Source organism: Nelumbo lutea, chromosome 2 (genome assembly GCF_056320005.1).
Source record: "Nelumbo lutea isolate HS-2025 chromosome 2, American lotus-T2T, whole genome shotgun sequence".
In the NCBI taxonomy this organism is placed as follows: Eukaryota; Viridiplantae; Streptophyta; class Magnoliopsida; order Proteales; family Nelumbonaceae; genus Nelumbo; species Nelumbo lutea.
The window spans coordinates 11,587,923-11,608,702 of NC_142685.1; the positions used below are offsets into that span (position 1 = coordinate 11,587,923).

Sequence of the window (20,780 nt, forward strand, 5' to 3'; positions counted from 1 at the left end):
TGGCCCCTTGTATTTAGTTTCTTCAACTTTATACCGGCACCCAGCATGAGCAGTGATTCCAGGTGATTATCATTCATATTTTCATTGAGTACAGTTCCCCTTGTGCATAGTAGTACTGGTTTTGAATGAATAAAAAAGCAAATCTGATTACAATTAAACAATCTTGTCCAAGAGAAAGTGGATATGATTAATTGAATGACGGATATGCTTTTCGAGTCCATCGCTTCCTCACCTTGTGCAAATTTAAGTCGAGGAGAAAGAGGGAATGCTTTAGAGGTGGATCCGTGGTTGTTAAATTGCATTTACAGGATATTGAGATTTTATTTTTTTCATGTGGAAGGGAAGAAGTTCATGTAATTGTTTGAGTATAAAAAATAATAATAATAAAGGTCTGTTTGGTTCGTAGTTGGAATCAGAATCGGAATAGTCTATTCATATAATCAATTCTAGACCCTTATTCCCACAAACCAAATGGGGCATAAAAGTCGATTGGAAAAGACAAAATAAGCCCCCTTGAAGTGGGAACAGATGGTAGAAGTGTCTGCTAAGGAAAAAGCATATGCCTAAGTCAAAGAGAACTAAAAAAAAGGCTGCAAAGCATGGGAAGAAAATTGTGTAGAGATTGTTTTGGCACTAGGCTAACAGTGAACTCAACTCAAATGGTATATTTTGTCAATGTATTATTCCATACTTTGGTACACACGATTTTCGCTTTAAGCAAATTGAAAGATTGATAAATTATGTAGGTATTTGGCATCGGTGCTGTGAGTTAGGTGTTGTGTATGTCTGGAGTTGTAAGCATTGTTTTCTTATTTTTTGTTTGGTACCAGTGCTGTAAAACCGTTTTCATCACTGGTTTATATTATCCAACACCCAAGATGATGCCACATCATTGTACTGTTGGCAGTAACAAACTGTTTTATGAGAAAGCATTGAATTTGACATTTCTTCATACCACACTTTCCTGATTTTCAATGTGTGGTCTGGAGCAACATTTTTTTTTTCTGAAAAAAAATAGTACCAAATAAGAGGTTGTTTTTTGAAACATCAGTTTTTCTGATGTGGTGCCTATGTGACGTTGTCTTCTCAGAAAATGACATTGATGTCAAACACCACCTATGGTAATCCATGAATTTGATACAAAACCACCTTTCTTTTTTAAGAACAGTCACATATGTCCACGAAAGAATCATAATAAAAGAGGAAGTACAGATTAGCAAGAATAATTGATTCTAGATAAAAAATAAAGAGATCGAGATAGAGATATAGAGGGAGAGAGAGTATAGCAGCAAGGTAACTGGTTATGATGGAGGCTAGGGACAGGGATATACCCCTTGTATAAGGGTTAGGTAAGGCTGCAATTTAGAACGGGTTAGCCCAAACCTCACTTGAAAAAGTAGGATTGGGTTGGGTTGAAATTCAGGTTAGTGTTAGGGTTGAAAAAACTTGATCAACTTTATCCAACTTGAACCCATATTAGTTTTATATTTACATGTATATCCAAGGATTACAATATCAATATGATGGACTTGATACAAAGTATATTTTATCAGTATTGGTGTACCTTGATATACTGGGATACATCAATAAACCTTTTTTTTTTTAACTTTAAAATCTTAAAATGATGGGTGGGACCTTCTAATACATATAAAATAAAAAATATAAAAAAACAAGGGGGATTGGCCCCCTAATACTTATTTTATGCATATTCGTTATTCATGCATATATGTATATGTACATGCAAATTATGCATCTATAAATGTACATGTCTATGTATATATATATACACATTTATTTATCTATACATGTATGCAAGTGTATTGTATGTAAAAAATTTTAAGTTCAAAAGCAAATTTTTTCCCTAAAACATGATAACCATCAAACTATGATCTTTTACACACAATAACGCTAATATTGGATTAACATGAACTCTTGGACTCTGTTTGGTTGCAATGCAAATAAATTTGCACTGATGCAAAATTATAACAGTGCAAATGATTTGAGTGTAAATTCTAACCTATTTTGTTTCAAATTTTAGCTTTTCTGATTTGATTGTAGTACAAATGAAGTAAATTAAGATATAAAACATAATAAAGTAAAACAAAAAAAATATTAAATGAGAATTTGCATTTTTTTTTCATTTGCACTCTCATGCATTTATACTAGTGCAAATAAAATTGCACTGCAACCAAACACAGTCTTAAGTTCAATCTGGGAAAAGTAAAAATGCAAATATATTGAGTACAAAAACCTTGTATATAGTATTTATAAATACTAGTAAAAAGCCCATGCAATGCACGAGATAAAAAGGAATAATTAATAATAAATAATTACAATGGGGTAAAAGGAATAATTAATAGTAAAGAATTATAATTCTTTTTTTATTATTTTTAAAATCAAGTATTTGACAATTACTCTATTTTTTTAATTAGTGGAGTATGTAACTTTACATGCAAAATAATTTGATTTGGTTGTTATTGGACTCCACATCGTGTCTGTGTGTGTGTGAGAAGGAGATAGAGAGAGAGAGAGAGCAAATAAGCACATATACTTGTAATTTATACAAATAATCTCCAAAACACTACTATTCTACCAAAAAAACAAAAGAAAAAAGAACAAAAAACCATCCCTTATAATGTTTCAATGCCATAGCTCAAGAAGAAATGGTTTAAACAAAACAAAAAAAAAAGTAATTTTAAAGCTTGAGACAAGCAATTAAATTAAAAAAAGGGAGACTTAAAGAATTCCAAATGACCTAGCCTTTTGACATCCAATATCATCTGAACATATTTTGCTTCAAGCGACTTCCAAACCCACTATGTATATCACAATAGCGACGAGAAGCCTTTGCCCAAAAGAAGACCCACTTACCTGCAAGTGGTTCATGAGGAAACCTTAATCTTTCACCATCATCAAACCCATCTCAGCCCCCACAATCCTCATTGCCAAATCTCTGAAAATCACTCAAAGAAAATTATAAATCAGAAATTGGATAGATAACTTTACAAATACAAAAATATAAAATTTAAAATTAAAAAAAAAGTACTTACATCATAGGATCATGAGCATATCCTCAACTTACTATAAAGACTTTAGGTGGCTACAATGAAAATTATTTAAAAAAGATTATAACAGAAAGGGAATTGATTTATATAACAGATATACCTCTTTTATTAATCAGTTAAGTAATCACTTAATTTCGACATCCTCTACCCCTCCAGATTTTTTTTTGAATAAAAAATATTGTCTCAATTAACCCACTAAGAAAGCCAAAGATTACTAAAAACAGAAAGAACAAAACAACAAAATATGAATCTCCAATTAGTAAATCAAACAAAGTTGATCGTTAACTTGAAAATGACCTTTGCCATTAAGAAATTGACAACGTTGAAAATGTTTTGGGTATCAGGACATGTATCCCATGTTAAATTGCCATAGTTTTGTTGGTAAGCCTCTGATTTTCGTCCAAAAAGAGTTGGAGAACATGCAGTGGTTTGTGACAAATGTCCAAACCATGCATTTTTTTTTTCATTTGTATTTGCACTTTTCCCAAACTAAACAGTATAAGTATATTTGGCAAAATTACAAAAAGGAGTAGAAAAGTCATGCCAACCCAAGACAAACTCAAACCCAACAAGATCTTAACCCAACCCAAAGTTTTAGAATGATTAGGGTTGACCTCAGCCTGATCTAACCCAGCCCAATTTAACATTTTACACCGCTTCAGGCTTGGACCATCGGGTTTGGACCCATAATTACGACAAAAGCCCAATCTAAATCTGCCCACCAAATTGCACTCCTAATAGGGGTGAGTTAAAAAAAAAAAAAACCGAAATGAAAATTCTGTTAACTAAACTGGTTGGTTTGGTTTCAGTTTAATATTTTAAAAAACCAAAGATATTGGTTCGATTTTAGTTAATCAAAATAGAAAATCGGCAGTTAACCGAACCAACTAGTATACATGTATATATATATACATATATATTTTATATTTTCTATACATTATAAAGTAATAAATATGTATTTATAATATATCATATATTATTTATTATTTAAAATATAATATTATATATATTTATATATTTTCTATAATAAATATTATAAATAATAGAAAAACTAAAAAACCGATGATTAACCAAATCAATCAACCGATTAATCGATCAGCTTTGATTCAGTTTTGATTACTGGTTTTCTAAAAACTGATAACCATAATTCGGTTTCAAAAATTAGCTCAGGATTAAATCAACCTAACCGTGAACACCCCTAAATCCCCTAATAAGGGTCCGGATATGCTCCAACAAGCCACTGCGCATTGATAACATCACCACCATTATCATTCATGGGAGATGCTAGTGCATGATGCTACCAACCCGTGGCTGTAATGTCTTTGTTACGAGGCTTGTTGGTAGCCGAGATTCGGTTTCATTGTATAGCCCAGCGAAGAAAAATATATACACGTTATTGGGCTGAGTTTGGTCTTTAAGAGATAAAATCTACCAGAAATTAATACAACAGCCGGGCTTGGGCCACCGGCCAGCCCGGTCTAATTAAGATATTAAATAATCTGCCCGGACTCCGGGTTCAACATGTTGTGGCCCAAGCCCATTACATGCGGAAGGCTTCAACGTTCAAGTGCAACTGTGCAAGCCTTAATACGTGGTTGTGCTTCTGAAGCGAAAACTGTACCTCTGAACTCGGAAGTGCCATTTCCTCAAATGCCTGATAGTGTTGCAGAAAGAATTTCTCTGTTTCGTTCCCAACTCGAGAAACGAAGGTTTCTTTTATTCTCTTTCTTAAAACCTAATTTATATTGCTTCAATTTTTTTTTGGCCGTATCTTCTCTAGAGTATAACTTTTTGACATAGTTCAATTCCCTCATTCCTGCAGATTCGATGATGAATCTCTTCGAATTCTGGAGATGGTCTTGGTTTCGAAAGACGTGAAATCCTTGCTTTCAGTTCGGTGGAGCTTGAGAGAGTTGATGAGATCTGAAATTCTCCATGTTATTAAAGAAATGTCAGATAAAACTATCGAGCAGAAACTGTCTGTCATTGACTTTTTTGTTCGAGCTTTCGCTCTTGCAGGAGACATTAAGGCAAGCTTTTCTATTATTTCTTCATTTTATTTACATTTCCTGCAATCTGCTTTCTACTGCAACTGTGCGTTCCAAATTGTTCTCCATAACATGGACAATTTATTTTGTTAATATAGATCTCATCACTCGTGGTTTGTTTATGTTTGCTGAGTTTCTCCAGCTTGATTAGGATCAAATAGACTGGGGGAAGCTTTTCTATATTGCGTAGCGTTTGTATGCTGATTAATCTTAATTAGTTAGTTGTTGGTTGAGTTCAATCATTGGAGGACAAATTCAATAAATGACCATGGGAAAGATGGTCCTTATTTTATGCACATTTTAGCTTCTTATTGAATTCCGAGTTTTATGACCCGTCAAATTTTTTACATCATCAAGTTTAATAAAAATGAGTCTATGCTGATGTTTCTGCTTACTATTTGTAATTTCCAAATCATCTGTTTGCAGAGCTGCTTGACGTGGAGATACGAGGCCTTGGTTCTACGGGAACATAAGTCCACAAATCATCATTGGCTACAAGTCTCATATGAGGAGTGGTTGAATTTTGCCGAGATTTCACTAGATAATGGATTTTATTCAATTGCAGTAAAGGTAATGCTTATGAAGTCTCCTCATAGTAGTTGTATTGCTTTTTATGATCATTAGTTATTGTTACTTTATATGATTGCAAGTTGAAGGAACGATTGTGTGACCTTCTCATGTATCAATGACTTAACGAATCCTAAGTGATTTTCAAAATATGAAAGCATAATTTGATAGCTTTAGAGTTCAATAATGCCTATTATTACTGAATCATTATAGTATTGGTTTCATCTATATTAGGGAGAACTCTTTCACTTGAAGTGGATAGTGGAAGTTACAAAACCATATAAGCAGATTTTGCAATGGATTCAAGTGTTTCTGGAACAAATGGATCTTTATAGCAATTTCTGTTAGCAAATTGTATGCATGATTCTCCAAAGTTAAATGTCCCTCTGATATGATCTAGGAAAAAAGTCTGGTGGTTGGGCTATCCATTTTCTCCCCACCCTCCCCCTTCTTGATATCTTCTGTTACAATACACTGCTGTATGGTAGAGTTTCACTGACAAGGGGTACTGTTCAACTAATTTTTCACCCAGAATGAATCTAATGCTCTATGAACCCTGTTTTGTATTTAGAGTCAATGTGCTGTGTTCAAGCTACTGTTTTGGATTTTTTCCCTAACTACCTTAGGTGTCTATGCATTGCTCTTGGAATGTTTTATATCTGACAACTTTTTTTGACCTTTTTCATTTTCTTGTGCCATGTTTCTGCATTGTATCTGCAATATTGCTTCATATAAAATGGCCATTTCCCAATGTTGCTCCTAACTATCTGGGATCTTGGGAAGGGTGTACTGGATATGGTCCTAACCTTTGGCATTTTTTCACACACAGTGGCTGCTCTCAGACTCGACCCATGTTCTCATGCTTGACAGACCAAGATTTTACCATTGCACTAAGTAATGGCCCCTTGCAGCATTATTTTATATGTTTTACCTTTTTTTTTGCATTTAGCATATTCTTTGGGATTTTACTGTGCTTTAAAATAACATGTTGTGGACTTGAAATTAATTATTAGGCTTGAGTTTGGCACTTTGGTGATGTGCTTTTTTGTGTTAATTTCATTTCTTTTGTAGGGGTGCGAATATGCACTTTTATCTGTGCAATCCAATGATATTGAAGACACACAAATGGTGTTAAAAATCAAGAAACTGAAGAACGTTGCCATGTCATTAATTGCTTCACAGTCTGGTCTCTCTCTCTCTCTCTCTCTCTCTCTCTATCTATCTATCTTTCTTTCTATCTTTCTATCTTATACACAGACAAAAAATTAGAAGAGAAAAAAAGCTTGTTCTAAAGTGTTAAGCCTTATTCAACCATATTGCAACAAATTATCCAATACCTGTGAAAAAACAGCCATTGCCAGTTATATTTGTATTAGTTTTAAGAAGGTCATTTAATCAATTTCACCCATTTACTGATGGATGTGACAACTTTCTCAACTATTGTATATAATAAAGGTTTTTCTGGTGGAGATTTTTCAGGGACTTAAGTTGTTTCAGGATCCATCTCAATGCTGTTGCTTTCTTGCGATATATATTTTTCTAATTCCATTGTAATCTTTGATTGTGTGACCAAGCATGCAAATGGAAATTGAAAAATTTGAAGTATGACCTAAGAGCTAACCTATACTTAATCCAGAAAAATACCACTTGCTAAACATTATTGATTACCTCACCTCCCATGTTTAAGATGTTTTTCTCCTAAACTATGCTCTCTCTCTCTCTCTCTCTCTCTCTCTCTCAATATCTCTCAATTTTATATGCAATATACTGATTAGTATACTAATTCAATAGGAACACTAGATCTTAGTTTGATATCCTCTGTATCTTTCCATGTCTACAATTTGCAACCAGGATATCTTTTTGTTTTTGAGAAAAAGTTAACTTTATTCAAGACAAGAAAGGTACATGAGGAGATGTACACAGATATCAGACACTCAAAGAGTTACATAGGCAGAAACTATCACTGAATAAGTAATACCTGTAGGCGCCAGATTTAGTTAGACTCTCAGCTTCAGAATTTAGCTCCCTCAGAACCCAGCCAACGTGTGCATTCCAGGAGAGGAGGTCTCTCGCTTCAGCCAAGTAGTGAGCTAAGGCCCAAGGCCCACGATAGCAGTCAGCTGATATATAACTTCTTAAAACTCTGAGAACAATTACTGTTGCGCCCTTATTAAGTGGGGGCAGAACTTAAACTAGTAATATGAACTACAATTTGCCATCTAACAGTCATGTAGTTATGGAGGTTTATACATACCTACCTCTACTCTTGGATTTGTTCAAAGGAAATTTGAATCCTGAAAATTTTTACTTCTGCCATCTGTTTCAAGTTTCAACTGTCATACTCACAACTTCTATGCTGTTTTTTTTCCTTAAATTCTAATCACCTAGCAGGGACTTGGTGGTGGTTCTTCTCCATAAATCTTTTTCAATTATTCTCAATGTAACCAATGTTGGTAAATCTCCAGCACTAGTCTCTGATTAAAAGAAATGCCATTCTAAAATGTACCCATTCAAATAATTCAAAATGGAAATTTCAAGGAGTAATATATCAAAGGAGACTATGTTTCTCAGAAAGAATGTTTTGAATTCTTGGTGCAAGTTCAATGTTGATTGGAAATAGAGGATACTGGCTAGAGCAATGCTGCAAAACTTACTACTTTTCTAATATGGTAGCTTCAGTACAAGAGGAGAAAGAGAAACATTGTGAAGAAAATGCAGCGGATGGATGATGGATGTAATAGGGGTGGTTTCTCAATGGCACTAAAGCTTTTCTTTCCAACAGTGCAGAAAATCTCTGTGGCTGAGTTCCTTTTAAAGAAGCTATCTGACCACAGTGACCTTTGATAACTTATACTTGATTACTTAACTAAGAACACTACAAAAAAAACCATTGACAAGTATACCTTACCAATAGCAGAGCCATATGACTCCTAAAATATTAGCACATGTTGGCCTAAGGTTTAGCTACTTTAGACCTATGCTGGTAGGTATTAATGGCTTTGATTTCATTAATTCTATTTGAGAAAAATGTATGCAAAACTCCCTTGATCTTCAATAGAACAAGCAGAAAATAACAACTACTTCCACAGGAACAACTCATTTCAAATATGAGTCACTGTTTTTTCATGGTTGTTAATGCCATTCAAGTTTTGATGATTTTGCCCCAAGTAACAGGACTTACTCCTCCAAGCAAAGTCTATATAACATCAGAATTCACCACTTTCTGGCATTCTCTGTTAGTGTCGCTGAAATGTGCATTTTTCTGTTTCAGTGACATGTCTTGAAGTTTGTAACCCAAGTTACCTATGGTCCTGAGCCCTGGCACTGTTTATCTCATCAATCATCTATTAGAAGATGTGAATCAGATAACTAGGGTCTGGTTACTCTTTCCTTTTATTTCCTCCATAGTTACTTGCATCACAGTCACTTCAACGCAATAGATGATTGCAATTGGAAACAAAATAAGAAAATATATAGCTCTTTGATGTGCACTTTGTAGTGCCTGTGGCTAGGAGGGAGAGTCTTAAATGAAAAAGAAACCATTGTTGCATATCCCAAAATCAAATGGAATATGAATTATCAAAAAAAATCAAATGGAATATGGTTTGGGTTTCAAGGTCATTTCAAATCATGAAAGATGCTATGTGAACCATTAGGTTTTTATATGGATGGATCAACTTAAAAGATTAGTAGTAGAGGAAATAGTAGAACAGTAAATGAAGGAAAACATTCACAGAATTATTATCTTTTAAGCTTAAGATTTTATGTCAAATCAGCTTCATATGTCACGTCAAGGATTTCTATTTGTGAGGTGAGCATACTCATAGTACCCATCGGTTGAAGATGTAATGAGGTCATTGTTTTCATTCTCTAATCTTTGATTGAAGTAGTTTAGTGCCATGATTCTTATAAATTTGATAACTAGATTCATCAGGGTGTTTACTGTGAAACATCAAATAATAAAATATGTAGGCTAAAGAATGCGGAAGGCATTAACAGTTGAAAGAGAAGGAAGAAATATGAAAACCATTAACATACAAAATCTTGGCAGGAAAAGAAGAAACTGAGATTATTGAATTGATCTTTCTAATACACATTTTGCCAACAGAAGCCATGCACAGAACACACAAATACACAGATTAATTTGCCTGATTGTTGGTTTGGCCATATTCCTTTGAATGTAAACTTTCTATCATCTTTTGATGGAGGGATGGTCTCTCTGGCTAGCATTTAATTCTGCCACAAAGTGGTTATCCAAATTGATTTGGATGCATCACATCACCAGTGGCTAGAAAACAGCCTACAAAAGGAGTATCCATTTTTGGTATTGGTTCAAGGGAAACGTTTTCCCCATTGGTTGATTGGTTGTTTTTTATTTGCATATATGGAAATGTGACCTAAATCTTGGTTAGTGACTGAAACTTATTATTTATGTATCTTGATTTTTTTTTATCTGTTAGCCAAATAATGATTGTTATTAAAATCAACTTGCTACATTATCATCATTATTATCTTATTAATTAAATATGAAACCCACTGATATGAACATTAGACTAATAATGAAACAAACCAGATTTAACCAAACTAACCATGACGAAAAAAAAAAGCAACATATGTATGTTAAAACCGCCGCAAGATTTGAGGACATAAACAAGATTCAACCGTAGAACTTTGCAAAACTGGAATTTGGGTGTTTTGCATGTGGATCCTTAAACTTGTATAGGTCAACTTGCACAATCTAGGATTATAACGTATCAGATGAACATAAGAAATCAAATATTAGATTGTTAATGCCAAACCCGTCACCTGTCAACAGATTGTGAAATCCGATTGAAAGAGCACATTTGACAGTCTGAGCTAAACGGTTTAATGCCAAATTGAGCTATACCCAGAATAAAAACCCCAGTTGAGTTTACATGAACATTAATTACCTATCTTTTATCTTATCGAGGAAGTTGCAGAGCCAGACTTTCTTTGCAACCGCTAGATCTGAAATGTGAAAAACAAATAAATGAACAAATAATCTAAAAAGCTTCTAAGATAAAAAATTTCAAGCACCAAGATAAACTTGTCATGGAAGTTGTGGAAAAATAAAGAGGAAGAGAAGAAGAAATGAAGAGAGAGAGAAAAAGAAATACTTTTGTATTGATAATGTGTTGATAAAACATGTTGAACATACAACTTAAATAAGAAAAGATAGGAGAGACAAACTCCTAGGATCTCTCTCAATTACTTCTAGAATCCCTCTCAATTAGGGATTGATTAAATCTTTCCCTTAATCCTAGGATCTGACTTTCCTAAATTTATTCAAATCTGTAATCAATCAAATCAAATCTTTCTAAATTTGCAGCAAATCATATCTTTCTTAATTTGCCGCAAATCATATCTTGTCGACACTCCCCCTCAAGTTGGTGCAAAGATATCTATCATGCCCAACTTGCTAACTTGAAGTTCAAATGGCTGTCTCAACAAGCCCTTAGTTAAAACATCTGCAACTTGTTGAGTGGTTGGTACAAACGGAGTGCAAATTATTCCTTCTTCAAGTTTCTCCTTAATAAAGTGTCTGTCAATCTCAACATGCTTAGTTCTGTCATGTAGAACCGGATTATGAGCAATGCTGATAGCTGCCTTGTTATCACAATACAGTTTCATAGGAAAACTCACTGGTCTCTTAAGATCTGCTAGCACCCTCTTTAGCCAAAGAACCTCACACACTCCTTGAGCCATTGATCTGAATTCAGCCTCAACATTGCTTCTAGCAACTACACTTTGCTTCTTGCTTCTCCAAGTAACTAAATTGCCCCAAGGAAATGTGTAGTACCCCGGAGTTGACCTTCTATCAGTGATTGAGCCTGCCCAATCCGCATCTGTATACACTTCAACCCCTCTCTTCCATTTTTCTTGAAGAAGAGTCCTTTTCCTGGAGTGCCTTTTAGATACCTAAGAATTTGATACACAACTTCAAGATGTTCTTCGTACGGGGAGTGCATAAATTGACTCACTATGCTCACAGCAAAGGCAATGTCAGGACGTGTATGTGACAAGTAAATCAATCTTCCTACCAGCCTTTGGTATCTACCTGCATCTACTGGAACCCCATCTTTAACTTCTCCGAGTTTAGCCTTAACTTCTATCGGTGTGTCTGAAGGTTTGCATCCACTCATTCCAGTTTCTTTTGAGAGGTCTACAATATATTTTCGTTGCGAAACCACAATGCCCTTCTTTGATCTAGCCACTTCCATTCCAAGAAAGTACCTTAGCTGGGCTAAGTCTTTAATCTCGAATTCCTTGGCTAAGCTCTGCTTTAGTCTGTTCATCTCTTCAATATAATCTCCAGTAAAGATTATGTCATCAACATAGACAATCAGAACCGATACCTTGTCTTCGGTGGATCTTTTTGTGAAAAGAGTATGATCAGATTGTCCTTGACTATATCCTTGACTTTTAACGACCCTTGTGAATCTTTCAAACCAGGCTCTGGGAGACTGTTTAAGTCCATATAGAGACTCTTTTAACTTGCATACCTTAGTTCCAAACTTCTCAGTGAAACCAGGTGGATGCTCTATATATACTTCTTATTCCAAGTCTTCATTCAAAAAGACATTCTTCACATCCAACTGATTCGGTGTTCAGTCAAGGTTAGCTGCAATAGATAAGAGTACTCGAACTGTATTTAGTTTCGCCACTGGAGAAAAGGTCTCAGAGTAGTCCACTCCATACGTCTGAGTAAAGCCTTTAGCTACTAGGCGAGCCTTATATCTCTCCAAGGATCCATCTGAGTTGTACTTTAGAATGAACACCCATTTACAACCAACAATTGTCTTTCCATCCGGCAGATCCATTTTCTCCCAAGTGCATTCTTTTCCAAAGCTGTCATCTCCTAAAAAACAGCTTCTTTCCACTCAAGAACATTTAGAGCCTCCTGGATACTATTAGGAGTGGAAACACTAGATACTTGTGAAATAAAGGCACAATATGAAGGTGAAATATTTTTGTAAGATACAAAATTTGACAGAGGATGTTTTGTACAAGACCTAACACCTTTCCTAAGAGCAATGGGAAGATCAATTTGACTGGAAGAATTAGAAATACCTGGAGGAATATTTGCAGGTATTTTTGGAGAATTATCATGAATTTCATGATCCACTCTTAGATCATATTCTTGTTGATGCCGCGGAATAGTGCCTCTCCTTTTTAGTGCTAGATGTTCCCTTGAATATACAAGGCCTTTATACTGTTTCGCACACATCTCTGTTATTTCAGTTTTTTTATTTTGAGATGGCATCACCGAAGGTTGTACATTTTCAATATTTAATTCGTTTCCACTAATTTTGTATTTTCTGCCTTACTTTCTTTCGGTACTGGTTGTGAGGAACATCATCATTGTGGACAAATTCAAACATTAAATCAGAACCAACTAAAAAACCATCTTCACTAGTGTTGCTCTCCCCTTGAAGATGGGAGTATCTGTAGTTGGAGGTTCCTTCAAAGAATGTGACATCCATAGTCACAAACATCATTTTCAAAACTTGATCAAAGCATTTGTAACCTCTTTGATTAGTGTGATAGTCTACAAAAAATACATTTATGTGCTTTTGAATCAAGTTTTGAACGTTTAGGATCATGGTTGTGAACAAATGCCACACTTCCAAAAATTTTTAAGGGAACACTAGCCGAGAGTTTGGGAAACATTCAGTGAAAACCTATATAGGTGTTTTAAAATTCAAAATTCGTGTAGGCAGTCTGTTAATCAAATAAGTGGCTGTTAAAACGACTTCTCCCCAAAGATACTTAGGAACCTTAGTTTGAAAACTTAGGGCTTTATCAACTTCAAAGAGATGTTTGTTTTTCCTTTCAGCCACCTCATTTTGTTGAGGTGTATTATTACACAAACTTTGGTGTATAATTCCTTTCTCAGCAAAAAAATTCCTTAACACATTGTTAAAAAATTCATTTTCATTATCACTTTGAAAAATTTTAATCTGAGTTTGAAATTGTGTTTGAACCATGTTATAGAAAGTTTTAAAAACAGTTTCAACATCTGATTTCTCTTTTAAAAGGAAAACCCAAGTGACCCTAGTATGATTATCAATAAAAGTAATGAACCAATGCTTTCCAGAAAGAGTTGTTACTCTAGAAGGACCCCAAACATCACTGTGAATCATGGTAAATGGTTTTGACTTTTTATATGGTTGGGACAGAAAAACATCACGATGATGTTTTGCTAATTCACAAGATTCACACTTAAAACACGAATGATTTTTATTCATGAATAACTTGGGAAATAGATGCTTTAAATACTGAAAGCTAGGATGTCCTAACCGATAATGCCATAACAAAACTTCACTGTCACTAGAAACCGAGATAGAGCTAAAACAAGTCTATCGGTCTTGCCTTCCAAAGGTTGATCCTTTATTAAAGAGGTAGAGGCCACCATCCAGTTTAGCACCCCCAATCATCTTCCCTGAGGTTAAATCCTAAAATTCACAACAAGAAGACAAAAAATTAACCCGACAATTATGATCAAGGGTTAGTTTACTAACAGATAAGAGATTGTATGATAGGTTAGGAACATGTAGAACATCTTTAAGATTTAGAGAAGGAGGAATAGACATAGTTCCTTTCCCAGCAACAGTGGCAAAGGAACCATATGCAATTTTAACCTTTTGATTCCCTGCACAGGGTGTATATGAAGAGAAGAATTGTAAAGTGCCGGTCATATGATCAGTGGCACCTGAATCTAATATCCAGGAGCCATTAGATTCGGTACAAGCAATGGCTGCAGTGAAAAAATTGCCCGGCTGGGCTAGAGAGCAGGATGGGTTAGAGTTTCTTAACGATTGAGATTGAAACATTTTATATAAGTGCTCTATTTGTTATTTTGTGAAAGGAAGAGACTCCAAGGATGATTGCTGCCCTGGATCCGAATTGCATACTTGAAGTGCGCGGACATCTCCCCCTGGCTTGTTGTCACTGTCTGATTTTTTCTTCCAACCTGCTGGTTTCCCGTGCAGCTTCCAGCAGGTTTCCCGAGTATGCCGTGACTTTTTACAATGATCACACCAAGGTCTTTGCTTTCCTCCTCGTTTATCTCCATCTACGTCTGCACCTCGGGCCACAAGAGCGGACCCTTCATTCTCAATTTTTGTTTCATTAACATTCTTCAACATCACTTGCCGCCGTGCTTCTTCTCTACGCACTTCTGAAAAAACTTATCTTATAGTAGGCAAGGGCTTTTACCCTAAGATATGTCCCCGAATCTCATCGAGTTCTTTATTCAAACCAGCCAAGAAGACAAAGACCCGACCTCTTTCTATCTTTTTTTTGTACCGAGCACTATCACTTGGACTTTCCCATTCTTCTTCTTCAAATAAATCCAGCTCCTGCCAAACAACCATCATCTCATTATAATAAGAAGTTACGTCACGCTTACCTTGCTGCATCTTCCACATTCGGGTATTCAGTTCGAACAATTGTGAATGATTGTCCAGATCTGAATAGGTTTCCTTAACAACTTCCCACACATCACGAGCAGTCGGCAGGAACATGAATGGTTTTCCAACCACAGGCTCCATAGAGTTGATCAGCCAGGCGGTAACCATGGAATTTTCAGAACACCATTGCCTGTACTTTGGATCATTAGTGGTTGGCGGTTTTACTTCGCCATTCAAATAGCCGAGTTTCCCTTTGCCGTCGATCACCAACCACACGGATTGAGACCACTCAAGATAATTCTTTCCATTCAATTTGTGAATGGTAATCTGAAGAGAATTCTTAGAGAGAGAGATGGCCGCTGACTGAATACCTCCCTCCAAAGATGTCACACCACTGGTACCATCCGAAGAGGCTGAACCAGAGCCAACCATGGCGGCCTTAAAATTCATGATCGGACCCTAAAGCTCCGATACCGTGTGGAAAAATAAAGAGGAAGAGAAGAAGAAATGAAGAGGGAGAGAAAAAGAAATACTTCTGTATTGATAATGTGTTGATAAAACATGTTGAGCATACAACTTAAATAAGAAAAGATAGGAGAGACAAACTCCTAGGATCTCTCTCAATTACTCCTAGAATCTCTCTCAATTAGGGATTGATTAAATCTTTCCCTTAATCCTAGGATCTGACTTTCCTAATTTTATTCAAATCTAATTTTTCCTAAATTTATTCAAATCTGTAATAAATCAAATCAAATCTTTCTAAATTTGCTGCAAATTATATCTTGTTGACAGAAGTGCTGAAAAAGTGAGACAGATCATGTTATATACCTGAAACTAGTATGAGTAGGTGAATGGAGTTGCCTGGTTTCAATTATTGGTGCTTGAAATAGGATAAAAATTTGAAGTAGAAGGGACACTTTCAGTTTTCTGTTTTGAAATGATTCCACTGTTCTGAAAATTTAATGATTTAACAAGGACAAAGGATATTTTTTTAATGATTCCATTGGATATAGCTAAGACAGGGGAGGTTTAAGTCTTTTACCCTCTTATGTACGCCCAGGTAGGTGATGTTTGTTGCTGATCCAGGCCTTTGTTGAGTTTTGAGCTTGTTGATCTTGTAGAGTGTTGTGGTTGGGTTTTTTTCTGCTTCTGCGGATGTGTTTGTTTCTGTTCTGCAGCCCATCACTTGTGGGCCCATGACCCCTCTGGTGATCTTTTGTACATTTTATCCCCTTTTCCCCCCTTTCTTTAATGCGTCTTACCTTACATTTTCCTCTGAAAAACACTGTTATAAAGTGAAACAAGGTAAGAATTTATTGCCATGATTAAGTTTATCCTAATCCCACTTTTTCTTCTACTTGCTTCTTGTATTTGTGGCCACATCACCCTGATTCTTTGGTGACAGCAACCCTAGAGGGACCCGTGATTAAGTTTCTCCTAATCCCACTTTTTCTTCTACTTGCTTCTTGTATTTGTGGCCACATCACCCTGATTCTATGGTGACAGCAACCCTAGAGGGACCCATGATTAAGTTTCTCCTAATCCCACTTTTTCTTCTACTTGCTTCTTGTATTTGTGGCCACATCACCCTGATTCTATGGTGACAGTGGATTCATGGTGCATTTATGGATATCAAGGCTCTCGAAAGTGAGGAAAATATAGATCTGGATATTCAAATATCCAGCCTCCTTCCCAACCTAGCATGTACGATGAACTTTAAGATGGATTGGAGGACTGCAGTCATCATCTTTTGCGTTTTACCTGGATTGGTTATTTATGATGCTTCCCCTTTCCTTTTAGATTGCCTTTTATTTCTCTTGGCTATTAGTAACTTGGTTTTTGATCTACTTATCTGTTTTCAGTTGTGCCATAACATATATTTTGGTAATGAAACAGTTAGGGCTCAAACAGCTGAGTACTTGCAAAAGAAAAGAACCCAGCAGGACAAAAACTATAGCTTGCAGTCAACAAATACACAGTGTTTAGCCAGCTTTCTGTTCAGAAATGGAATTAAAAAGCGGAATATGAGAAAACTTCATGAATTTCAAAACATGCAACAGAGAGCCAGTGAATCATAGAAAAGTTTGTTCTCCTTGTCCAAGTGTCACTGATGCTTTTTTTTTTTTTTTGACATTAGCTCATGCTTCTGGCTACACATTTCTTAATCCTTCTTGATTTAAGTGTCACTGTTTTGAAATGGTCTCTTTTCAATAAGGACAGGATATGCAGGGAGGTGTGAAAAAGGTATATTCATCATGATGGGTCATGCACTATTTTTCTCAAGCAATTCATATGACTCAAATGCAGAGTTTAGAAAGGACCATTTTAATGGTCAAACCTACAAGACTCTTATAACAAAAGCCAAGCCTATTGGAATTGATTCTGAATGCCTCATTTCCTTTTCCTTGACCCTTGACTGTTGAAAATGTTCTTCCCCTGCCACCAAACACACACACACACACACACATCCCAGACAAACATGGGCTCATGTTGATGTTGACTTTGGCTTTTGGTAATTTCCTACATTCGGGTTACATGGCTAAATAAGATGCTTCATTTAATTATCCAATATTTTTCTTATGTTTTTTAGACCCCCTTATTATATTACACATCACAGCACTTTGGCATTTTCTATCGGATCACGACCTTTCTCGGAAAGCGATCTATTTACAATAAATTCTTCATTAGATGATTTTTCAAAATCCTGCCTGCCTCGTGCTGTAAGAATTTGAGGCACCTCCTTGGTTTTCTTTTCCTTGAAAAATGCTCGTAACCTTAATATCACATCTCTTGAGAATACGACTTAAGGTTAATAAAACATCGAATGTCATTTGAAAAGTATACTTGAGATCAGAGAGAATTGCAGTTTGGATTGGCTTGGCCATTGAACGAGTGAAAAATACAATTCTATCATTTATATCATGGTTATACATGACAATATCAAATGACATTGGTTTTCGTTGTTTTATCTCCCGCCCACCTATAAGGATGGTCTTCCTAAATCAATGAGAAATATGCTTGATGTTCAGCTAATAAATAATCAATTTTTGTTATAATCGTTTCTTCTGTCATCAGAATAACACCTTTGAAACCGAATAAAAAAAGTATTTTTGTGAGAATGACCAGCATAAATGATAGAAACATGGGACAGATTGCAAGTTATCCAAACCCATCTGTCGGTCTTCCATCCTTGATCTGAGATTTTCTTTTACAAGCAATGCTTTTTTAACATGTCTTTTCCTTGTAATAGTCTCTGTTTCAACGCACACGAGGCAGAAAAATTTTCAGATCGAAATATTTCAACTATATCTCATTGTCATTTGCCCCTTATACAACGAATTTACTTTCCCCCATTTAAAAGGAAGAAGGAGTTTGTGGGTCTTTCACTTCGAGTTTGGGATCTCTTGCCAACATTCCAATACCCTACCAAGTACCAACTTGATTTTACACCCCACATCTCACTGGAGCCCGCCATAAAAGTGAAACCTGTCATATATGAAATGTACGGTATCAGATGCATGGTATTAGAACATATTTTGTTGGCAGGTGATTCGGAGTCATTCATTTCATCAATTGCTGTAGGGTAAGTCAACTAGTTAAGAAAAGAGAACAGTAAACTGCAGTTACCTCTCTGCAGCGAAAAAAGTGGGACGACCTTCGGATGGAATGCCTTTTTGTACCGGCGCAATTCTTAATATGCAGATAGATCTGCTGCCTGATAGATAGGATAGTCTGGGTTATGCCATCCTTCAGTTTGGTTGCAAGTTAGAAAAAAGTGAATAAAGTGCACCCATGGCCCACCTTTTAGTAGGGGGGGAAAAGTGCAGCCACCTTGATAGAATACCTTTTGTACCGCCACAATCCTTCATATCTTTTTTTTTTTTTTTTTTTCATTCCTTCATATCTACTCCAGATATGGTAGTCTAGGTTAGCTATATTTATCCTTAAATTTAATTTGGTTGGAAGTTCAAAAAAGGAAGAAAAATCATCTAGAAAATGCTGCTCTCATAAATATATTTCGAAAGCTTGTGTAACGTTTAACTGTGTAAGTGTGTGTAGACATCATTCGGATAATGATCTATTTCAAGTTATCTGTTTTAAATTAATTTCAATTTTTTGGAATAACAGATAGCTGAATAGTACATTGTATTCCGGATGACTTCAAATGTAATAATTAATTCTATTCAAATTACAGTTATAATAGGGGCCATTACTTGATTACTAGGTCTAATGGTCAAAACTTTATGGAGGCCACTTTATGCTAAAAAATGCCGAAGGTAGGACTGTCTCCAGTCTACCCCAAGACCCCAGATAGCTGGGACCAACATTGGTGGCATTTTACTCAAACTACAATTAGTGGGGTGCAAGTTTCCATACATTAACTAGATTTTATTGGCCTTCGGAGAAGGAGAACATGCTCCTCCAAAAGGGTAAAATGCTATGAGTTTGCTTCTAGATGGTTAACTTTGCAACCCAACATGCTCGCTAGTTGGCTAGAAGGCAGGTCGTCTGACCAGATTAAGAGCTATAAGCTGTCGTTTGATTCACAGGTGTTGTAAGCCACAGGATATATTGTCTGTGCACGTCTTATTTCCTTTTTACATTGTGAAGGGTTTACCCTTTTTTCCTTTGGGGAGGAAAATCTTCATCAGGATATCATTGATCTTATGATATTTCTGGTTTCCTTACCCAGGAAACTGAAAAAAAAAAAAAAAAAACGAAAAGTTGGTTCAACACCATGTTGGAGCTAGTAGGTAGTACCATAAAGAGTTATAATGAACTTGAATAAAGAAAACTAGGCCTGTCATCCTAGCTACTTTCTCAACTAGAATTATAACTAGGCAAGGCAAACAGGAGGGCTGAACTGCTAGTAGACATGAGCTCGTGCAGATGCTACAGCTGTTGATTCATAGGTTAGTAAAGGTTTATCCAAATAAGCTCGTGCAGATACTGAGCCAAATAAGGATTAAGAGGTTTGTGATTTGCTTGTTTTCCCTGGATTAACTGTTATAGCTAGAATCTCAACTAAGAAAGTCGTATGCTTGAGTTAGGTTATTAATTAATACAAATAATTTAAAGTGAGAGTGGTAATAGGATGTTGCTGGTTATGATAAATTTGGTAAGTCAATGAATGCATGACTACACATTTGATTGCCAAGAGACCATAGACAGCAGCTTTTGGCCGGATCAACTTGTACAATTTGGTTAATTTTCTATCACTGGTCCTGCACCTTTTCCTATCAGCCAGGACCCAGGAGAGAGTTTACCAGTCTACCACTCTGTGTTATATAACAATCCCCTCCCACCCTATTCCACTAAACTTTGACCTATGGTTTTTAAAACTGAACCAGATAGGAAACTGTTCTGGGTGCGGTTTCTGTTGTCCAGATCAATGATTCGATCGCTTAGGTCAGTGGTTTGCTGATCAAATTAATGGTTTTTGGTCAAAAAAACATTTTGGGGTAAAACAAAACTGGTCAAATGACTGATTCTCAGTTTTTTTAATCCTACTACCTAATCTGATTCGATTTTGAAAACCATGCTTTGATCAATCAAGAAGATGCAACATATACACATGCTGCTGCTCATTGACAGCGCAGGTGGTATGTTGGCATATGATGCCATGATGAAAGCTACACATGGAGCAGTGACCCAGGTCTCTATGG

General features: G+C 35.8%; 1 protein-coding gene across 1 annotated transcript; it reads left to right on the forward strand.

Annotated features, from left to right (window-relative positions):
- The first annotated feature begins 4,508 nt into the window (after window positions 1-4,508).
- Window positions 4,509-17,311, forward strand: LOC148868572 (protein DOUBLE-STRAND BREAK FORMATION). Its single transcript, XM_088969326.1, has 5 exons — window positions 4,509-4,774; window positions 4,888-5,095; window positions 5,540-5,683; window positions 6,752-6,866; window positions 17,011-17,311. Exons 1-5 carry the CDS (start codon window positions 4,587-4,589, stop codon window positions 17,190-17,192), a joined length of 837 nt encoding a protein of 278 aa, XP_088825452.1. The 5' UTR covers window positions 4,509-4,586; the 3' UTR covers window positions 17,193-17,311.
- Window positions 17,312-20,780: the final 3,469 nt, after the last annotated feature.